Source organism: Colletotrichum chrysophilum, assembly GCF_026319265.1.
Source record: "Colletotrichum chrysophilum strain AFK26 chromosome Unknown scaffold_40, whole genome shotgun sequence".
In the NCBI taxonomy this organism is placed as follows: domain Eukaryota; kingdom Fungi; phylum Ascomycota; class Sordariomycetes; order Glomerellales; family Glomerellaceae; genus Colletotrichum; species Colletotrichum chrysophilum.
The window spans coordinates 83,997-103,905 of record NW_026517327.1 but is presented as its reverse complement, the minus strand read 5'-3'; the positions used below and the strand labels follow the sequence as shown (position 1 = coordinate 103,905).

The 19,909-nt window shown below is 55.1% G+C and overlaps 5 protein-coding genes across 5 annotated transcripts; 1 reads left to right on the top strand and 4 right to left on the bottom strand.

Annotated features, from left to right (window-relative positions):
- Positions 1–1,848: 1,848 nt before the first annotated feature.
- Positions 1,849–3,381, bottom strand: COL26b_005753 (uncharacterized protein; the record flags this gene model as incomplete). Its single annotated transcript, XM_053178592.1, has 1 exon — positions 1,849–3,381. One exon carries the CDS (start codon positions 3,379–3,381, stop codon positions 1,849–1,851), a length of 1,533 nt encoding a protein of 510 aa, XP_053037412.1.
- A 5,806-nt stretch (positions 3,382–9,187) lies between these two features.
- On the top strand, positions 9,188–12,775 carry COL26b_005752 (uncharacterized protein; the record flags this gene model as incomplete). The annotated part of the gene is made up of 5 exons (XM_053178591.1): positions 9,188–9,826; positions 9,881–10,104; positions 10,155–11,057; positions 11,106–12,149; positions 12,202–12,775. The coding sequence occupies 5 exons, from the start codon at positions 9,188–9,190 to the stop codon at positions 12,773–12,775; spliced, it is 3,384 nt and encodes a 1,127-aa protein (XP_053037411.1).
- Positions 12,776–13,017: 242 nt separating this feature from the next.
- On the bottom strand, positions 13,018–14,498 carry COL26b_005751 (uncharacterized protein; the record flags this gene model as incomplete). The annotated part of the gene is made up of 4 exons (XM_053178590.1): positions 13,018–13,428; positions 13,476–14,093; positions 14,232–14,414; positions 14,475–14,498. The coding sequence occupies 4 exons, from the start codon at positions 14,496–14,498 to the stop codon at positions 13,018–13,020; spliced, it is 1,236 nt and encodes a 411-aa protein (XP_053037410.1).
- Positions 14,499–15,444: 946 nt separating this feature from the next.
- On the bottom strand, positions 15,445–16,713 carry COL26b_005750 (uncharacterized protein; the record flags this gene model as incomplete). Its single annotated transcript, XM_053178589.1, has 3 exons — positions 15,445–16,117; positions 16,170–16,411; positions 16,471–16,713. 3 exons carry the CDS (start codon positions 16,711–16,713, stop codon positions 15,445–15,447), a joined length of 1,158 nt encoding a protein of 385 aa, XP_053037409.1.
- An 802-nt stretch (positions 16,714–17,515) lies between these two features.
- Positions 17,516–19,081, bottom strand: COL26b_005749 (uncharacterized protein; the record flags this gene model as incomplete). The annotated part of the gene is made up of 1 exon (XM_053178588.1): positions 17,516–19,081. The coding sequence occupies one exon, from the start codon at positions 19,079–19,081 to the stop codon at positions 17,516–17,518; it is 1,566 nt and encodes a 521-aa protein (XP_053037408.1).
- Between the last annotated feature and the right edge of the window lie 828 nt (positions 19,082–19,909).

Below are 19,909 nucleotides of genomic sequence, written 5' to 3'. Positions count from 1 at the left end.
ATTCAAGTTTTATATCCTTTGTAGTGGCACATCGTAATTTTGGGCTGCAATGTAGGATCCTTAAACATGAACAAAGATGATGATGATACGCCTCATCGTCATCAAGTGGCTTACAACAACGCCATCTACAAGAAATCGACAATCCGAGCCATGTGTAAGCAAGCCATGCTGTCAGATCATAGACCTCGCAAACGACTTTGAAATCACGGCTCGAACGGTTTTAGCCGGAGGTAATGTGCAATCCGCAAGGCTCTCGATCCCCTTGTGTTTGATATTGTTGATGGCGCATGCCTTGCAGGATCAACTTGTCAACTAGCGTTGAGTAGAACGACGCAGGCTATCGGCGTTAGGCGCCGTTGGACGTTGGTGTGATTCAAAGGATTCAAGGGCATTCACGACGTTTGCAGGCAGTTGGCTCGCCTATCGCCGATCGCCTGCTGCACTACCACGTCGGACTTTGAAGCCTGAATTATTAATTCAAGCGTCGAAACCGCCCCTCGCGCATGTTCCTACAGCAGTGTCTGAGTGACTGCAGTGTTCTCTGGCCGGACTTTGGAGATAGTTTGGCTTCCAGCCGGCCATTTATTTCCTATGTAGGCCAGTGCAGCCTGAATATTAGAAAGCAACATTTGAAAGGAAGGTAGGCTGCCACCGCCCACTCACATCGCAGTTGACGTCTGCATGGCATGGTACCTGAGTAGGTAGAGTAAAAAGCAATCCCTGAGGGCTCAGCGCCGCCATCATCGAATTCCCACTTCAAGCCCTGACACTCGTTATCAGCAACCGCTAAACTGCAACGTCACAACCTGCTTTCCCCTGCCGACTCCCGGACGCCGGCGGTCGACACATCGGGACAGGCGCCCCAGTAAAGTGGAGGACGCCCGCCGGCACTTATCTTGGCATTGCTGGACGCTGCCGGGATAGGTACTGATGCTCTCGTCTTCAGAACCCCCACACTCCCGTTACTGTCCCGAGCACTACTTACCCAAGCTGAAGCTGAGACATTTGATGATTGCGAAGCTCGTCGCGCAAGTGGCAGTCCAGTGCGACGTACGCGTGGCCGGCCAAGTAGCGACCACTCATAGGGGACCCCAATCATAAGTAATTCGACGGTGGGAAAATCTTCTGGGCGTCAGCCTGTGCCGTAGCCAAGATTATTGGCAGCCAACAATCCGGGCGCAATTGAGGGATCCTACCGCTGAGGCTCGCCCCATAACTTGCATGGTCCTCTAAACACCATGGGCCCCTCAGCAAGACAGGCATGTTGGAACCAACAAAACGTGATCTTGAACGAGCAATTATTGGCCATCGCAGTCGAGAATCAGTTTCCGAGGAGGGCCCATCGGCCCCCTATCGTCTTGCAGGTATTATTCTGGGTCTTGGCAGGGATCCGGGCACCGCGGGAGGCGGGATGGCCAATGAAGCCTCCATCTCGGACCCGGCGGCTTCGTCGCACTTGGACTAATTGACGTGCCACGCTGCGCCGTCGTACCCAGACGGCTTGACCCGGTCTTGCCGTCCATAAAACAACGTCCTCCCGTCTGTGTCGCCCTTCGTGTGTGCGTGTTTTTCTTCCTTTCCTTGGTTTTGCTCCCGCTTCCCGTCGAAATTGTGCCACTTGCTTCCTGAATCTTGTCTCGGGTGGGGGATTCACCATGCGCTCTAAACGACCGACGTCCACCAAAGATGTGGAATTGAACAGAGAAAAAAGTCTCATTGTGGTATGCCTATGTTGGCTCTACGAGTCTCATAAGTTTGTACAAAGGGAAAACGAATGTCTACAATGACACGTCCACCCAAACGCCGATATGCAACCCAAACGCCCAATCGATCGCCGATACTGCCCGTCTACTGTTCTCTCGTGCAAAGGGACTCGATCCAGCGCGCCAGCTGTACGCTCTTGACGTCGATTGTCCTCCAGAAGAGATCGCTGCCAATGATTGTGGGAACTCCGAGGACAATGATTCCGACCAGCCAGGCAAACAGCCGCCCAAACATGCCCGCAGTGTCCCTACCACCGACGATAGCCCAAATGTACGGCATCCAGCGGTGGGAGAAGACGTCCAAGACGGGTCCATGAACGAGGTAGAGTGCATAGCTGATATCGGCGAGATACTGCGCCAGTGGCGTCACGAAGAGGTTTTGCAGCATCTTGATCTGCTGCAGAGCGACGACGATTTGGATTGCGCCAAGCGCGTACCAGGGGAAGGAGACGAGATCGCCACCCATGCCGAAGAAGGGCTCCATGGTGTTGTGCCAGAGTCTCGACATGCCTGGTGTAACATCGGCATGCTGATTCGGCCACCCCGCGACGAAGAGGGCAAAGACAAGGTTGCCGAGGAGGAAAGACTTGAAAACGAGGGATCCGATGGTGTTTGATGTTGACTCGGACGACACGGATGCTTCCATGTCAGACGCCTCCTTGTCTTGCACAACGGTTGCGGCGCGCTCGCGGCGTGCCTCTTGGATGAGACCGATCTCAGCAATGCCCATGCCGCCGACGAACTCGAAGGCTGCCCAGTGGCCGCACTTGAGGGAGTAAACCATGATGGCCAGAACCGAGGCCAGTCGCAAGTACGTCTTCATGCGGCTCAGCCCAGTCAAAACCACAAAGAGCAGCAGTGAGTTGGAGAATTCGATGGGGATGGTCCAGAGATGAACGTCGTAGGGCAAGAATTGGGTGATGTCCCACTTCCAGCTAAAGGTAATCTGCCAGACCGCATTCTTCCAGTCAATCAGCTGCTCCCATAGTGTGGGAAGCGGCTTTCCTGTCCATCCCAATCGGATCATAATCATGATGATGAATGTGGAGGCAGTCGTGGGGAGGAACAGGCGAAAGCCACGGCGGAATACGCTGCTGGACAGTGTACGATGTAGTCCATCGAAGTCATGTTTCCTTGCCTGTTTCAGGGCCTTGAGGGAGAGGACGAAGCCGGAGATGACGAAGAAGATGTGGACCATGGGCCTGCCACAGTAGAGGACGCGCAGGAACGGAAGCTGCATGGGTGACGATGTGGCATGGTCGTCCTCTTCCCTGATGCCGTAAGACTGAGAGTACCAGCCCACATGCTTCTCTGTGAAGTGACAGAAGAAGACAATCAGGGAGGCGACACCGCGCAGGCCATCAAGCCATGAGGTGGGGTATAAGCGTCGGTGCTTGAAATCGTTCGGTCGGAGTCGGCGCTGGACGAAGGACGGCAGGAGGAAGAAGAGTATGGCAGTTAGCCTAGCCAAGAAGGATTGCGACTGCGCGGGCGAACTGTTGGAGCCACCAGGCGATGATGGCTCTGAGTTGGAGGTGGTCAAGAGGGAGTAGGAGTGGGAGCTTGGCGAGTAGCGGGCGACGGCGCCGCGAATGGAACGAATAACCAAGGGAATCATTGCGATTGCATGCCCGTCGAAGGATGGCGGCGTGAGACGTTGTAGGCGGTGGGATCGGTTGCGGCGTTGCGACTTTTGTTATCCTCTTCCGGCTGGTCACCGCCTATGAATACCGCCGTCAAGGAGGGACAGGAGAGTTCTCGCGCCGCTTCGTTTCGGTAGTACGAGTGTCGCAAGTGTCGTGGCTTGTGGACGAAGAGCGGCTCGGGAGCAACGCCAACAACACAGAAGCACGTCGGGATCCGGCGGGCGAAGGCAGCCGAGGGGAGGACGAGGAGCGACGAGCGGGTGGACGCAGACGGGTCGGGGAATGTAGAGGTTTTTTTCAGTTTGGGGATACTTGTCGAGGCACGCAGCGATGGGCGAGCAATTTGAGGGTGAATTCAGCCGGCGCGTGGTTGCTGGTTGACGGATTGTCTCTTGGGCGCTAGTTTCAGAGCGGGAAAGGGGGTGACAAGCTAAGATGCGGTTGGCGTGATGCAGGTTGCTTCTTCGGGAGAAGGTTCGGTTGATTGGCGTTTGTCGTGGTTTGTGTGTGGCGGAAGTATTGAAGTCCCAACGAGGAGGGGAAGGGAGGGGACGCAGGGAAGAGGAGGAGGCGTTCGATGGCTTGCAGCTCCCAGTTCGCACGAGACTCGATTCGACGCGAGATAAGGTAGGTAGGTAGGTGGACAATGTCGAGTCGAGGTGAGCAGGTGTGTGCAGGTGAAGACACAGTTATGCAGGTGAAGGACAAACGGTAGAGAAGAGTCAGGTAAGGTCAGCGATACGAAGGGTGTCGGGTCGAGGACACGAATACGCGACGGACTGTCTGCAGTTGCTGAATCAGATGAGACGCAACACGAACAAGACGAGAGATGCGCGACGGCAAGTGCGAGGACGACAAGAGCAGGAGAGCAGGTGCAAGTGCAAATGCAACTGCATCATGGGGCAAGCAAGAACAATCACAATCAATCAATGCAAATTGGCATCCTCCTTCCTTACTTTCTTCCTTCCTTCCTTCCTGCCGCCCCCCCCTTGCTGCCCTGCAATCCAACCTAAACGTAAGGTAGAAGGTGCTGCCCTTGGGTTGTTCCTTCCTTTCCCGCCTCAGACCAAAACATAAGGAAAGAGCGACGGCAACTTCCTCCTCCCTTCCTTCCCGTTTTCCCTTAAATCCCCCCTTCCTCCTTCCCCAGACACAGCCAGGCCACAGCAAGGCAAGAGGTACCCAGTTAGGTGCAACATGGGACTCTCCTTCCCTGCTAATACTGAACCTAATACCTTAGGTACGCACCTATCCAGATGCATACTGCGACCTAGCGACCCAAGAACGAGGGTCCTTGGGGTCTTGAATTCGGTTTGGGGTTCCAGGTTGAGCTAAAAAGGAAAATAACGGGAGCCATGCCATGCGTCTTAGCACTGCGACCCTGAAGCTCGGGTCCGGCTAGGGAGGCGCCTGTCACGGCGACTTTGCAAACTGTATTCCGCCTGTATTTTCGCACTCTGCGTGTCTTCCACTCACAGCTGCGGATGCCACCGTCTGTCCACAGAGCAGGCCCCAGTCTGATAATTCATCATTTCTCTGCGACGCGCTGCCAAACTCAATCTGCTGTGGCAGCCGGTTCTGACATTAATCATTGACGTGCTCATCGCCATCTTCACCGTCCTTCTGAAGCCAATCTCGCCATCCGCCAAGCGGATCTCACTAGCACGGTTTGAGGAATGTCAATCTCTCCTTAGCGCTCCCCAGAGATCTTGTCCGTTGTGTGCCTGAAGTCCCTAAGAAAACTAATGCACAAGGGACTTAGACTTACTAAGCCTGGGGCAGACACTTATCAACGGTTCTACGGCTCAAGACAGCGCGGACTGTGATGGCGGACTCAATTGCCATATTGAATGCACCGCAGTCTCAGCTCACAGTGCTCCGAGTCAAAGTCGGGCTTCTCCATGGTGGATAATTGTATTTGCAAACTCTTCATTATTAATTATCCACGCAAACTTTGTTCGACACTGACCACGCGTCTCGTCTCGAATTCCGGCTCGGCATCCACCCCCTTAAACCCTTTTCCATGCCTTAAAGCCGACAGCAAGAGCTTGGCGCAAGACACACTTGAGAGACAACAAACACTGCGGGCGCATTTCCCCCCTTGCTTCAAATCTCAGGAGAGCAAACAAAAACAAACAGTCTTAGACTACTCTTGCAAGCTGCAACAGACTGCATGGCCCGGCTCTGTCTGCTGGAGGAGTCCGGAAACACCTGCAATGGCGAAGCACTCCCGTGGGACGCAGACCAGACGTGTCTTGTTCGAGGACGCCTACAACGGCAAACACATCAGCCTGCCGACGTCATTTTCACGTTTGGGGCGCACGACCGCCGGGACCTGAGAGTGTCGAGACGCATCACCTGTGTGTTTATTTTCAGCATCCGGGAACCATGCGTCATCCCAACTCTAGTTCTATCCGTACTCATCCTTCTTTCTAAGCTTGAAGACGCTCAGAGGTGCAGAAGCTGCCATGTTGTCGCCCGATATCCACTGAAAGCCCCATCTCTCACCTAATACTTCGCTGTTGAAACCAGGCAAAAACACTAGACTAGGCCTTTTGCGATATACCGGTCAGGCACAACGAACGTGTGTCAACTCAGGTTAGCCACATCAGCCTCCCGCATGCTCCAACTGTTTGTGGCGTTCACGGCATGTTTTCTCTTCCCTACAATCATCTGCATTTACACGCCTTTGGAGGAAAGAGCTCGAGCGGACCTTCCCTTATCCACCCGCCGCTATGTGACACTTCTCATTCGATATCTCAGCAAGTTCAGGAACAAACACAATTTCAGACCACAGGCCGTGCCACCGCCCTCACCTAAGACGACGCCAAGCGATGAAATTGGCCAATGATCACAGATTCTGCGCACAAACCTTGGTTGTTACTCCAGCGCTTGCGCAGTAAGCTGACTGCGCGGGGTTGGAGGACGCCAGTCACAATACTGTATTAACATACTCGCACACACCACTGCTTCCCTGAAGCTCCAGGGACTATGGGGATGGAGAACCAACATCTCTCAGCCCTACACTCCGGAACCCTCGCTAGCGGCCGTAACACTGACATGCTTCACCGGTGCAAATCGAGATGCAAGAGACCGGCCATGCTAGTCAGCGATTTACCTCGCCAAACCTACTAGTCATCGTCAGCAATGCAAGCCGGGTACACCGAGTTGTTGTGTCTCTTCACGGAGCTGTCAGCTGTGTGTCTCGGGGGACGGGTACACGGCTTCTGATCGCATCGTAGAGGCTGGCTGACTGGCTGGCGCTTTGCTCGACAACTCAAAGGTGTGGCCGAGGCTGAATCGAGGCTGAACTCGACCTCAACTACGAGATCAGCAAGGACTTGCTCTTTCTTTCCCCGGAGCCCCCAAGGCCCCCATTCCCATTGAAGCCATCCCAAGACCCTGAGCGCGGTGAACCACTTTGTCTCGGACCCCGCATCCAAGGCCACGGAACTGTGCTCCGCCCACTAACAACATGAGTTTTGGTATTATTCCCAAGGCATGCCACCTCATCTCAATGGCAAATTGCGCAGATGCGAATTACAATTGAGGCGACCTGAGTTGACGACGCGGACGACGAGGCAAGATGGGGCGAGACGAGAGGCCGGGGACACGGCAGGCAGCGGCCCTATCCGGTGAATGGAGGTCGCTGCAGCCTGCAGGGCCTCACTTGCGCGTCAGAAAGGCCCTCGGCTCGTTCGATCGAAACCGGACAGCGGCCAGTGACGGTCAGCAATGACACTCTGCAGAAAAGCCCCCCGGCGCCACGCCCGCTGCACAGCCCAGCGGCACGGAAAGGCGACCGGTCAGATGGGCCCGGCGAGAGGGCCCGAACCGATCATCACTGCACGAGGAGGAGACCACTGAAAGAGTGCGGTCCTCTCTTCTGCAGCCACTACACACAGCCTCTCCCGCGAGGTGTGTGTGACGCATTTACAGAGTGCTGACGGGCCAAGAAGCTGACTGATATGATGAGAGACATGGCCGGCTTCAACCTCGAGCCACTCTTCCGCGATTGTAACATGCATGTTGGTGCAGAGTTACAATTCGCATCACATCAGAGGGGGCCTCAGTGAAACCTCCCTACCTAGCACGGTGCTGAGCTGCCGACTCAGAGCCTGCAATACTGACAAGTGAGAGAAACATCGGACTTTGGTCACGTCCACCACGACGACCACCAACAGCAACAACAAATATCACATCAGGCTGTCATTTACCTGGGGTCCGTCTCCATTACACTGCAGTCGGTAAGGCCCCCAGCCCCAGGTACGGACGCCATCTACACAAATCAACAACGGCCCGAAGTCCGCCAATCCGAACCATGCCGGAATTGGGCGGTACCAGACCCCATAGGCTTGCATGCGCTGGGGGGCCATCATGAAGAATACGATGCCCTACAACGCCTTGCTGGGAATGGCGTATGCCTAGAAGCAGCCTCTCGACCGCGGACTTCAGTTGCTACCGAGTATCTCCATATCCGTTACGACGACGGTCAAGAATGAAGTCACAAGCCTTGCTGCCTCTGTCGGACACGGCAATCACATGTGTGTTTAGCAACCGGGGGAAAGAAAGATCGACTCATATTGCGCAAATGCGTCCTCATTTTCCCACAGTTCCTCGGACACGCGAGAGACACTCACCGAAAGCCCCCCATCTGAGACAGAGTCATCGAATCGCTCTGGTGGTGCAGATAGTTCGGCCAACAGGGATGGACGGAACGCAGATGGAGACTTGCGCAGTGAGGGTGAGGTTTAAGGCAACCCGGCGAGGTACGAGAAGGCGCCAACGATTGGCCCTCGTTGCATCTCGTCAGCGACCTCAGGAACTCATTGTCTTCAGCCGCTCGCTCCCCAGCGCAGCATCCTAATCATCCTAACCCAACAGGTGTGTCATGCGCGGTGCGTTGCCCGCTTTCGTTCTATCTGCCCCTCCAAATCTGGCAATGAGGGACATTTCAAACAAATCAACATCGGCTGCTTCTATTGCGACCTCATTGCTCTTCTCCTTCGGCCCCAGCGGCGCAAATAGGCAGACGGACAGGCACGCAGGGTACGTTCAGCTGCGCCTTAGCAGCCCCCACGATGCAGGAGATGCGCTGCGATATCGTCCATTATTGGCTCGGCCACGCACGATAGACAGGGGGCCCGTTGGTCCCTCGCGTCGCACCCCGTCCAATGGCTGCCTGCGTTTTACCAACTGCATCTTTCTTCACCAATCTTGGGGCCTTTTGGGGCTGCTTCTTCCGGTCAAGACCGACGAGCGATTGACATGCCTCGGAAACTACGCACTTGCGCAGCTTGACAAGACTAATGGCGGGAACCCTAGAGGCCGGGCTCCCTGGCAGGACTCTAGTTCGCAAATGGATCATCGTCTAGGTACGGCGTAGTTCCAATGATCGAGCTAGCAACACCCATGACACCTTTGTGGACCTCCAACATCTGACCTCAGCGCCAACCTGAAGCTACCGTCTACCTCGTGCAGAGCCTGATCCTCAACGTCAGTTAGTTCGGTAGCATTTGTTCCTCGAGGCCCATTCATCCGCGCCTCGTTCTCGTCCTCGTCCTCGTGGCTATGGAGAGGAGGGTACCCGTATCCCCATGTTCGCCCTAAATTGGGGTGGATTTGTCCCGCAACCGTACTTGTAGTCCAAAGGCTATGTTCCTGTCTGTCTATATATGAAGGAAGCAGCCATCCCAACAGTAGATCAGAATTTCTGCTCCTTCTTGTTCTTAGACATCGCTCCTTACCTGTTCCTCTGTGAACTGATCTATCGACAACATGTCTCAACAGTCACATACTGAGCAGTTCCCCAAGAACCAGCCGCCCCTGGCTGAGAGGTTGGCATCAGCCCGCCAGCTTGTCACCAAGGCCATTTCAGCAGTGCCTCCTCATCCAGAGCCTCTTCCCAGCCCAAATTCCGACCAGGGTGAGCCTAGCAACTTGCTCCAAGATGTCAAGAAGCTGGGCTTCGATGACTTTGATACCCTCGTACACTTCTTTTCTTCGGCCGTCGAGGGCCAGATCAACGACAACGAGTTATTGCTCGAGAACCTCATCCAGCTCTTTGCCAAGCTGCCCCAGAACTCAGTCAAGGGCAAGAGGCTAGAGAACGGCTTGATCAACCAGCTATGGAACGGCATCGACCACCCTCCCATGACGACGCTTGGAGAGGACCACAAATACCGCGCCGCCGATGGCTCCGGCAACGCCATTCATGATCCCAAGATGGGTGCGGCGGGACAGCCGTACGCCCGCTCAACACCAGCCAAGAGCTACCAGAACCCTAACCAGCCCGAGCCGGAGATGATCTTTGACATGCTCTTTGCCCGCGGTGGTGAATTCAAGCCTCACCCCAACAAGATCTCCAGCTTCATGTTCTACCTGGCTACCATCATCACCCACGACATTTTCCAGACTGTAAGATCTTCAAATGTCGAGAATACCAGAGCAGTGCTAACAACATGGCTACAGAAGAATGGAACTTCACCTATTAACCAGACTTCCTCGTACCTGGACCTCGCTCCTCTGTACGGTCGCAACCAAGCCGAACAGGACCTCATGAGGACGAAGAAGAACGGTCTGCTCAAGCCGGACACATTTTCTTCCAAGAGAGTTCTGGGATTCCCTCCTGGCGTTGGTACTCTTTTGATCATGTTTAACCGTTACCACAACTACGTCGCTACCAACTTGGCAACGTGAGTTTCTCGAGTTCTGTGTACTTGCGTTCAATGCTAACAATCGGCAGAATCAACGAGGGTGGCCGATTCCAGAAGCCAACTGGCGACGACCCGGAGAAGACGGCAAAGTATGACAACGACTTGTTCCAGACTGCTCGCCTCATCACTTGCGGTCTTTACGTCAGCATCATTCTCCGCGACTATGTCCGCACTATTCTGGGTATGAACCGCACTGCATCAAGCTGGGCCTTGGATCCCCGCACCAACGAGGGCAAGAGCATTCTCAGCCAGCAGACCCCTGAGGGTACTGGAAACCAAGTGTCTGTCGAGTTCAACCTCATCTACAGGTGGCACAACACAATCTCCCCCAAGGATGAGCAGTGGACAAAGGATGTTATGAAGAAGGTTCTCGGAAAGGACCCCACAGAAATGTCGCTGATGGAATTCGGCCATGCGATGAGAGACTGGGAGCAAGAGATCCCTGACGACCCCGCGCAAAGAGGCTTCATGGACCTGCCTCGCAACGCCGACGGCACGTTGAACGAGGCGGATCTGGCCAAGATCTTCAAGGAGTCCGTCGACGATGTTGCCGGCTCCTACGGCGCCAACAGGATTCCCGAGGTAATGAGGCCCATTGAGCTGATGGGAATCATGGCATCCCGCTCCTGGAACTGTGCCACGCTCAACGAGTTCCGTGAGCACTTTGGCCTTACTAGGCACCCGACATTCGAGGACATCAACCCCGATAAGGAGGTTGCTGCGAAGCTCAGATTCCTGTACGGAAGCCCTGATGCAGTCGAGCTTTACCCCGGCCTGATGGCCGAGAAGGCGAAGCCGCCCATGGCGCCGGGCAGTGGTCTCTGCGGTAACTTCACCATGACTAGGGCCATCTTATCTGATGCGGTCGCGTTGGTTCGCGGCGATCGCTTCTACACAATCGACTACACGCCCAAGAACCTGACCAACTGGGGGTAAGTTTCGATATTCTACGGGAAAGTGAGAGGTGCTAACCGTTACAGATTCAACCAAGCCAGCTACGACCTGAATGTCGACCAGAGCCACGTTCTCTACAAGCTGGTCTTCCGCGCTTTCCCCAACTCTTTCCAGAACAACAGCATCTACGCCCACTTTCCCTTCGTCATCCCCTCAGAAAACAAGAAGATCCTCGAGAGCATCGACAAGGCCTACCTGTACACCTGGGACGAGCCCAAGACCAAGACCCCGCTGATCCCTATCCTGTCGCACAAGGCCGTCAGCGAGGTCCTTTACAACCAGCAGGACTTCAAGGTCATCACCGGTGACGCTATCAACCACCTGGTCGCCCAGCCCAACAAGCCCCACTACGGCAAGGACTTCTGCCTCTCTGGCGATGGAAAGGAGCACGCCAAAAACCGCACGCTCGTCCGCAAGTCTCTGATCTCTGGCCCGTGGGAGACGGAAATTTGGAAGTGGTACACTCACATGACGCCCAAGATCCTCAACCTCAACAGCTTCCCGATTCCCGGAAACAAGAGGGAGATTGACCTGGTCCGGGACGTCATTAACGTCACCAACACCCGCTTCAACGCTGCGCTGTTCTGCATGCCGATCAAGAACGAGGAGTCGCCGTGGGGCGTGTACACCGACCAGGAGCTGTACTCGGTCCTTGGCGCCCTCTTCCAGGCCGTGTTCATGGATGCCGACATTGGAAACAGCTTCAAGCTTCGCACAATCGCCCGTGAGCTTGCTCAGGATCTCGGCAAGGTTGTTATGCTTATCGCTCAGACAATCAAGAAGGCGGGCCTGCTTACGGACATCGTCGCCAAGATTCGCGAGGGCGAGGCGTCTCTTCCCACGTACGGCAACCATCTTATTGAGCGCATGCTCTCCGACGGCAAGGACGTCGAGGAGGTTGTCTGGGGAACCATCATGCCCGTCATCACGGCCAACGTCGCGAACCAGTCTCAGGTCACTTCTCTCTGCGTCGACTACTACCTCGACAAGGAGGGCAAGAAGCATCTGCCCGAGTTGTACCGCCTGGCGCACGAGAACACACCGGAGGCGGACGAGACCTTGCTGAAGTAGTAAGTTGCATCCCAAAATCATTCTTTCAAGAATACCGCTAACAGTGTATAGCATGCTTGAGGGCTGCCGTCTCCGCGGACCCGTCGCGGTTTACAGAGAAGCTACGTCCACACAGGTCATCACTGACTACTCCCCCTGTCTGCCCTCCGAGTCCGACCCGACCGGTCGCGACCCCATCACCAACCCCGACATCGAGGGCACCAAGCGCGAGGTCAAGATCCCCAAGGGCTACCGCGTGGTGTGCAACTTCGCCACCGCCGGCCGTGACCCCGCCATCTTCGAGGACCCCAACGAGGTTCGCCTCGACCGCCCCCTGGACTCTTACGTCCACTTCGGCTTGGGCCCGCATTGGTGCGCGGGCAAGGAGATGTCTCGCGTCGGACAGACGAGTCTGTTCAAGCAGATCGTCGGCCTCAAAAACCTGCGCCGCGCGCCCGGCGGACGGGGCGAGATGAAGAACTTCCCTGCCTCCCCGTGGAACGGACAAGTCGGTCTGCGTGTGGAGGGCCAGAATGGAAGCGCGGCGCATCAGCAGCCTTGGCTTGGACTGAGGGCCTTCATGACTGTTGACCAAAGCTCGCTGTGGCCTATCCCCACGACAATGCGTGTGCAATGGGATGAGTAAGTGTAATAATTGGCGCGTGTGGACTTTTTTGTATGAGTAATGCGGCAAAATTGTACGAGAATGATGATCGGTTCGATTTGAATAGCGATTTGAATAGCCCTTTGAATAGAATACTGCAGGGTATAAAGGAATCTTAACTCTCCCACATTCCCGTGACAATAGTTGACGTTGTCAGTCACCGACTGTGTTGTCTCGAAACACGCCTACATCAGCTCACTCCTATCAATCGGGAGGACATACTTTTAGCCAGACATGGCCTCCAACTTTGAGTAGATATCCTTGTACAAGCCACACCTCTCGTCCAAGATGGTGGTATTGAACGGCGTCACAGCAGTTTGAACGTTGCCGACATCCCCTAAAACGACAAGATCTAGAGGTGCGTATTGCGAACCAACGGCTGGCCATCCTGGGCCCGCATTAGGTTCCTTGACAAATCGCCCGATCGCGCCCCTGAGGTACTCATATACTGCGTAGGATTGGGGTGTATAGATCGTGTTGCTAGGATCAGTGAAAAGAAGGATGGCCTCTGAGCCATGAAACTTGCCGAGCCAAGCGTACTCCTCAGGGAAGAAGTTGAGAATGGAGGTGTTGAAGTAATAGCGCCATGATGGAATCTTGTGGGAGGCTGCCGTGGATGACAGAATAGATTGAGGCTATCGTAGTGTCAGTTTTGTATCATCCGAGAAACCAGGAAACGTACACATAACCAAAGGAAGTCTGTGGTTATAGCTGAGGCAATATCGAAGTCGGTTGTCAAGCCAGTGGAGCGATAGACTGACACTATCACCTCTCTGTCTTCTTCCTTGATCAGACCATCCGGTAGATTTGCTTCAAGCCAGCTCGCGAGGTCAACCTCATCATTCACAAGGCTCCTTCCCTCTTCAGCCACTGTTCCGGTCAGTATTGGGACTCTGGTAACCCGGCCGCTCCTCCACAGCTCAGCAGGACTACCCCAGACGGTGACATAATCTAGTTCAGGCCCGAATGAAATGCTGTGTTTCGACATGGCCTCGACAAGGTCCTCAGACGGAATCTTCTTCATGCAATCCATGCCGCCAGTCGAGTTCGCACAGCCAACGGCGGAAGCAAGTGCCGACCACTCTTTTCCATCACTCGGAGGAGGTGATGCGAGCAGACCGAAGCTTGTTTGGCCACTCGACATGATTGCGGCGCGAAACGGTAGAGGCAGTTCGGTGGCATACGCCTTGAGATGCTGGTCGACTGAGAGAGCCCCTGCCGACTGGCCCCAGATAGTGACCTTGGTGGGATCACCTCCAAAGGCCTCGATGTTCTGCTGAATCCACTCGAAAGCGAAACGCTGATCATAGAGCCCCAAGTTACGTTCCGGAATGGGGACGTCGGGCGAGGAGGGAAAACCAAAGACTTGAGGTCACATTAGCGCATGTAATGACAGGGAGGAGGAGCCCGGACCGTTTGTTCTGTACTGGAGGCTCACCACGATGATGTCCTCATACGCTGCGAAAGGGGAGAGATCGATCCTTGCGTGGCCCATCTGGTAGCCCCCGCCATGGATGAAGACCAACACTGCCCGGGTGGCGTTTGACGTAGAGTCCGGCGCAAAGACGTTGATGCGCAGACAATCCTCGCTCTCGGGTGGTTTTGGGGTGTTGAACAAAGTCTGCAAAAGTTCGGGACGAGGACCAAGTTCTAGATTGTGGATTAGTATACACTATGTCACCTTCGAGAATTGTGGACGAACCATTGAGACCGAAATTCTGATAGCAAGCTGGGCCAAATTCCGTCGCATCAAGGGGCTCTGTCCATGGCTCTGGAGACTCCGGACGGGAGAATCGGGCTGGTGTCGTAGCGTACGGGATCCCGAGAAACTTGTTTACTGTCGCCACCCCGTCCCCAATGTTCGTTGAGATGCCTCGGACGGCCCCTGAAGATATCGTGACAGTCGGTTGCGCGGAGACCACAATGAGTGGCAGCAGAAGGGATTGATTCACTCGCATGGTTACAGCTTTCGAGCAATTGACATGTCGACAAAGCATGCAATACAATAACGTGTTTATCAAAAGGTCGTAGTCCATCTTTTATATACGTCGAAAAAGCGTGTAGCCAAAGCTTGTCGTAAGAATGCCCCGGCATGATCTGACGTAAGTGCATCTTGCGATGCCACCCTTATTCAACTGTGCCCTTTGCAAGATCCTCCACGCCAAGATCAGCTACTTTAAAACTCACGATGTGGCGCCGATTGACGCCTCTCTTTGGCCAGCGTGTTACCAAAACATGAATGTGGCATTGGGTAATTTCACACAGGATCCCTTGGCCCCCGGTAAATTTCAGCTGCAGATCCTGAATTGCGCGGAAACAAGGTGCAATACGAAACACGACGCCAAGAAACGTGGCTTGCTGATGCCCAAGAGGACGGGGCACGATCTGAGCCGATGCGAGATACGAGACCAAGCCACATGGAGGAATTCGGCAGGGCGAGAAAACGTGTCGATGGATCCTAGAAACATGGTAATGGAACCAAATTACTTGATTGTTCACTGAGACTAGACAGACATCACGTAGCGACTATACAAAAGGGATGAACAAAAGAAATAATACAGGGTGGTCGAATGTTGAAAACAAGAAACACGCTTCATCCCTCGTTACCCGTAACCTCATCCATAATCCATACGACAACATACTTACCATTCTCAAACCGGTTCAGGACTGTGCGTGACAATGATGGACGGCAGAGGCGGCTTCAACGCGCTCCCGCCCACCTCCGACCGCCCCTCCGTAGTCTCCGTCCCGGCGGAGGACCCATAGTCGCTAACAGACCCGTTCCGCCTGACACCAGCGTCCACCGCCAGCTGTTCCCAATCCCTAGCCCAAGCAGTTCCCGGCGGAGGTGGGCAAGGTTTATTCTTGTCCGCCGGGAGGCCTTTTCCCGGAATCAGAATGTCGGGAGGGGCCGGTGTGATTTTGATCTTGGGTTTTGGGTTCGTCTGTTCGAGCTCGGGCAGCGGGGGAAGCGGCTCCGGGATGGGTAGCATGATGCCGAGCGAGTCCGGGTGCGGGTACGGCATGGCGGGGACAGGCGGGACGTTCTGGGCCATAAGGTGCTTGGGGTAGCTGGCTTTGCGGACGAGTTTCGCGCGTGCGGGTGCCGGGACGGTATGTCTGTAGCTGGCAGGGAAGTAGTAGTATGCCGGCGGGGTTTGTTGTCGGCTCGGGGGTCGGCTGGGTGGCTTTGGCTCCTCTTCCGGCTTGGCTTCCTTGTCTGCGTCTTCGACGAGGATGACGGTTGTGGCCCGCTTGAAGCAGGGGAGCTCGAAGGGATGCGCCGCGATTTCCAGAACTAGGACAACCACTATGGCACTGGCGCTGGGGGGAGGTCAGACTATGATACGCACTGCGAGGTTTGGGTAACACTTACATCCCCACGATGGACACCGCCAGGTTGAGCTCCGTGATGGGGCTCTCCGCGAGAAACCCTGGGAAGTGGGCAACGGCGCCACACGACAAGATAATTGCCGGAATCCAGAGGAGCAGGGCCAGGCGGGAGACAATGATGGCCCAAGAGACCAGAGGTGACTGGAGAGACTGTCTTCTGATGAACTGGCAGTTACGGAAAGAGACGAGCAGGTGTAGCACGAGATACATGGGCGAGATCATGGACTAGCAATAATTTAAGCGAGCATTCCGGTGAGCGTGTGTGCCGAGTAACGAGGACTTACAGCGAACAGGATGAAGCTTTGAGTGAGACAGTCCCGCTTTCCCGATCTTGAAGGCCTGAACTGAAGAGCGGAGGTGGTCAAACCACCGCCGGACGCAATGAATAGGAGAAACATGGCGATGCTCAAGAGAATGGGAAGAGGCTTCGGCGGAGACTTTGTGGAAACATCGCTCCCAGATACAGATGATTTGACATCCAGCGACTCGACAACGCTCACGGCGTCGTCTTTCGGAGGAGGCGCCATGGTATGAGGATGAGCTGGGTTGACTTGATCATGCAGGTTTCGCTTGATTTTTCGGGGATTCATCTGTCTGTTCTTGCGCAAGTTCATATATCGCTGTGCATTGGATGGCTGGAAAATTGCTGGTCCATCACGATGACGGCCAACGCTTGCTGTTGTGGCGGGTGGGCCTGGGAACATTCCAATGTAAGACAAGCTTTGGGGGCCGGAGGCCTTTGTAGGACAGGGTCTACGACGGGATAAGGTCCCAAACTGCAGATCAGCCTGGTGCATTCCACGCAAGGGCTGTACTAACAATTACTTTGGCTGGACTGGAAAGCAGCTGGAGGTTGGAGACCCCAGATGCAGCCGGTTGCGAACAGCATACCATCGTGAACATTTCCCGTCAGTCAAGAGCCCCAAAGAAAGGCTGGCGGATCGATGTTGAGGACCTAAAACTTATCTAGCATCGTGAATGACGATCGTCCTCCACGTTAAATCGAGATGGCCTCGAGATGGACTACGTCTATCGAGGTTTAGTGGACAGGGCAGTCAACCTAGCCAGGTTATTATTGGCTCAACGAATCATGCCGCAATTGAAGATAACTCAAAATCATGTATTGTGGTGGACCAAGGTTGTCTCGGTTCAAAATATGGCGCGGGCCGATGGATGGCAAATGGCAGGGGGTTTGCTACTCGCAAAGTGCCCCGAGAGAAGGAGAGGAAGTTGGGAGCGGGCCCTAGGAGTATGAACTACGGCAAGTCAAGGAAATAGGTTGTCCAGCAAGACGGAAGAGACTGTATCCTCCGCAATCCCGTTTTCATCCTACATCAGCTCGCCGAGGCGGGCCTCACGATCACCCGCCCAGTCCTCCTTCTCGTAGAAACGGAACACGAGATCGTAGTCCTCGAAGTCATGGACAATGCGGTCGATACGACGGTATCCCCGGACAGGGTCAACCAAACGCTGGGCCGCAGTAGTTCTGGAGACAAAATCACCCATACCGTAGGGGTTGGCACTCTTCCCCTTGGCCTCGAATAGGGTAACGCTGAAACGTCCAGGCTTGAAAATCTCTACGACGTGCTCAATGATCTCCGCGGTGGTACGGCCGCTCTGGCCGCCGGGCACGTTGGTCTCGAAAGAGGCAAACGAGCAGTCGGGCTCAGGAGTCACATGGACGGTGAAGTAGTGAGCAGCGTTGGCCCCCTTCTCGCTCTTGGACGCGTCCTCATCGTCGGTGATGGCAGGAACGACGCCGTTGGCGGAGAAACCACAGGGGCTGAAGAGATAGGCATCGACACGCGCACCGGGGTACTTGCTTGTGGGGTAGACGCTGGACAGACCGCATCCCTCAGACACGACGGTACCGAGAGCATGGCCCTCCGTTGTCATAGCCTCCTTGACAGCGCGGTCAGCATCGGTGAGGTCCGACTCGCCAATGTTGCTGAAAACGTCCACCTCCTCATCAGAACTCTTCTCAGGAACCTGGGAAAGGTCGCCCAAGCTCTCGTGGGCCTTGTCTCGAGCAGCCTGAGTCTGCAGCAGATGCGATTTGTCGCTAGCGACCGCACTCGCGTGCGACAAATAGAATTGCTTCGCATTCTCAGGGTCGAGGTCGGTCATGAGAATCTCCAAAGTTTCGTCGTTGTGCTCCTCGACACCGCTGCTGAAGCTGGCAACGCTGCCAGTCGGGATACGAGACGCAGACCCAAGAGGGGTCTCCTTCTCCTCGGGAGTGCGGGGAGGTGTCAAGGTCTGGTTGGGCGAGGTGATGTACAGGTACCAATGGTCTCCGTTCATCTTGCCAACCATGTAAGCACTGCCGCCTTCAAACATGTCGTCGAGGTACTTGACTTCCGACTTCCAGCTGCGATGGGGACCCTCCTGGCGATCAGGGAACAGGAAGTTCTTGCGACTGTAGAAGACGCGGTAGGGGGTCGCGGCAGCCTTGATGTCGGTGGCCGCCTTTGCGTTGTGGAAGGGGAATCCAGCGTGCTCAGCAGCGATATGGAGCAGACGCTGCAAGCCCAGCAACAAAGTCGTGGTGCCGCAGGTCTTGAGGATGAGCTTGTGGGGGAACACAAACAAGCTGGACTCGGAGAGCAGGTAGGCATCGACGGAGTCGGACTCGAGGACGGACAAGATCTTGCAGTTGACCATGTCGAGCATGGTGACCCAAGTGTCGGCGGAGACAGCCTTCAGTCCATCGGGCTGGGCGCTCGCGGGGAGAGCGTCGGGACCAGGAGCGAACCAGACTTCGAGGAGCTTCTCGGGGCCCTCGAAGGCGTTGCTCGAGTCTAGATCGGCAGCGACATCGTGATTGATAGTCAGATGAGGAGTTGCCTCAGACGGAGAGAAGGTGTAGTTGTTGGGGACCGAGAGGTTGACCATCTTCAGCGGGGCGGGCTATCTGGGCGCGACCCGGGATATTATTGACGAGATGGAGATGTGGTGTTCTCGGAACAGGAGGGCTAGAAGTCCGCGGGACACTAGCTACCACTCAAACGAACTTTGCGGCGTTCGTTTGAGAGAGTAGGCCCACAGGAGGGTGGACGTTCGTTGAGGCTGGCGGAGCCAGCAGCAATGGTATTGATAGAGGGGTTTTAACGTCACTCGAAAGGACGTTAGGGAGGCCGGGCTTGGAGGGGTAGGAAAAAGACCCTTGGGAGCGGAATGTTGGCTCGATAGAAGGGCCTCGCTCTGGCAGACACCGATACCTGTGGTGGAGTATCGGACCTAGCAGACGAGGTTATCTGCGTGATCGGGGTTTGAGGGTACGGACGAGGAAGACAAAGAGGCTCGTATGGGCAGTCAGTCGAAGTATGTTGGTGCTTGGAATATCAGCAGGTGTTATCTGGGCCTGGGAAAATCTGTTAGTAACATGAGGAGAAGAAGGATGGTAGATTGCAAAAGCATGGCTGGTCCTCAAAGGACCAACACCTCATTCCCGGCGGCTTGGAGCTTTACAGCAGACCCAAAGAGGGAGAGAATGGGAGAAGGACGGAGAAACGTACTTTGCGGGCTTGGAGAGGAAGCGTAGGAGGTCGATCCGGTTCATAGACGGCCAGAAATCGGCAGAGATGGAGGGGCGAAGGCGGCAGAAGCAGGCCAACGACGTGTGTATCACCGTGATGTGGTGTTAGATTCGAGGATTGATCATCGAAAGATTTGGATCTCTAGATGGGTATCTCGAGAAAGGTCGGCCGGAGAAGCTTCCGA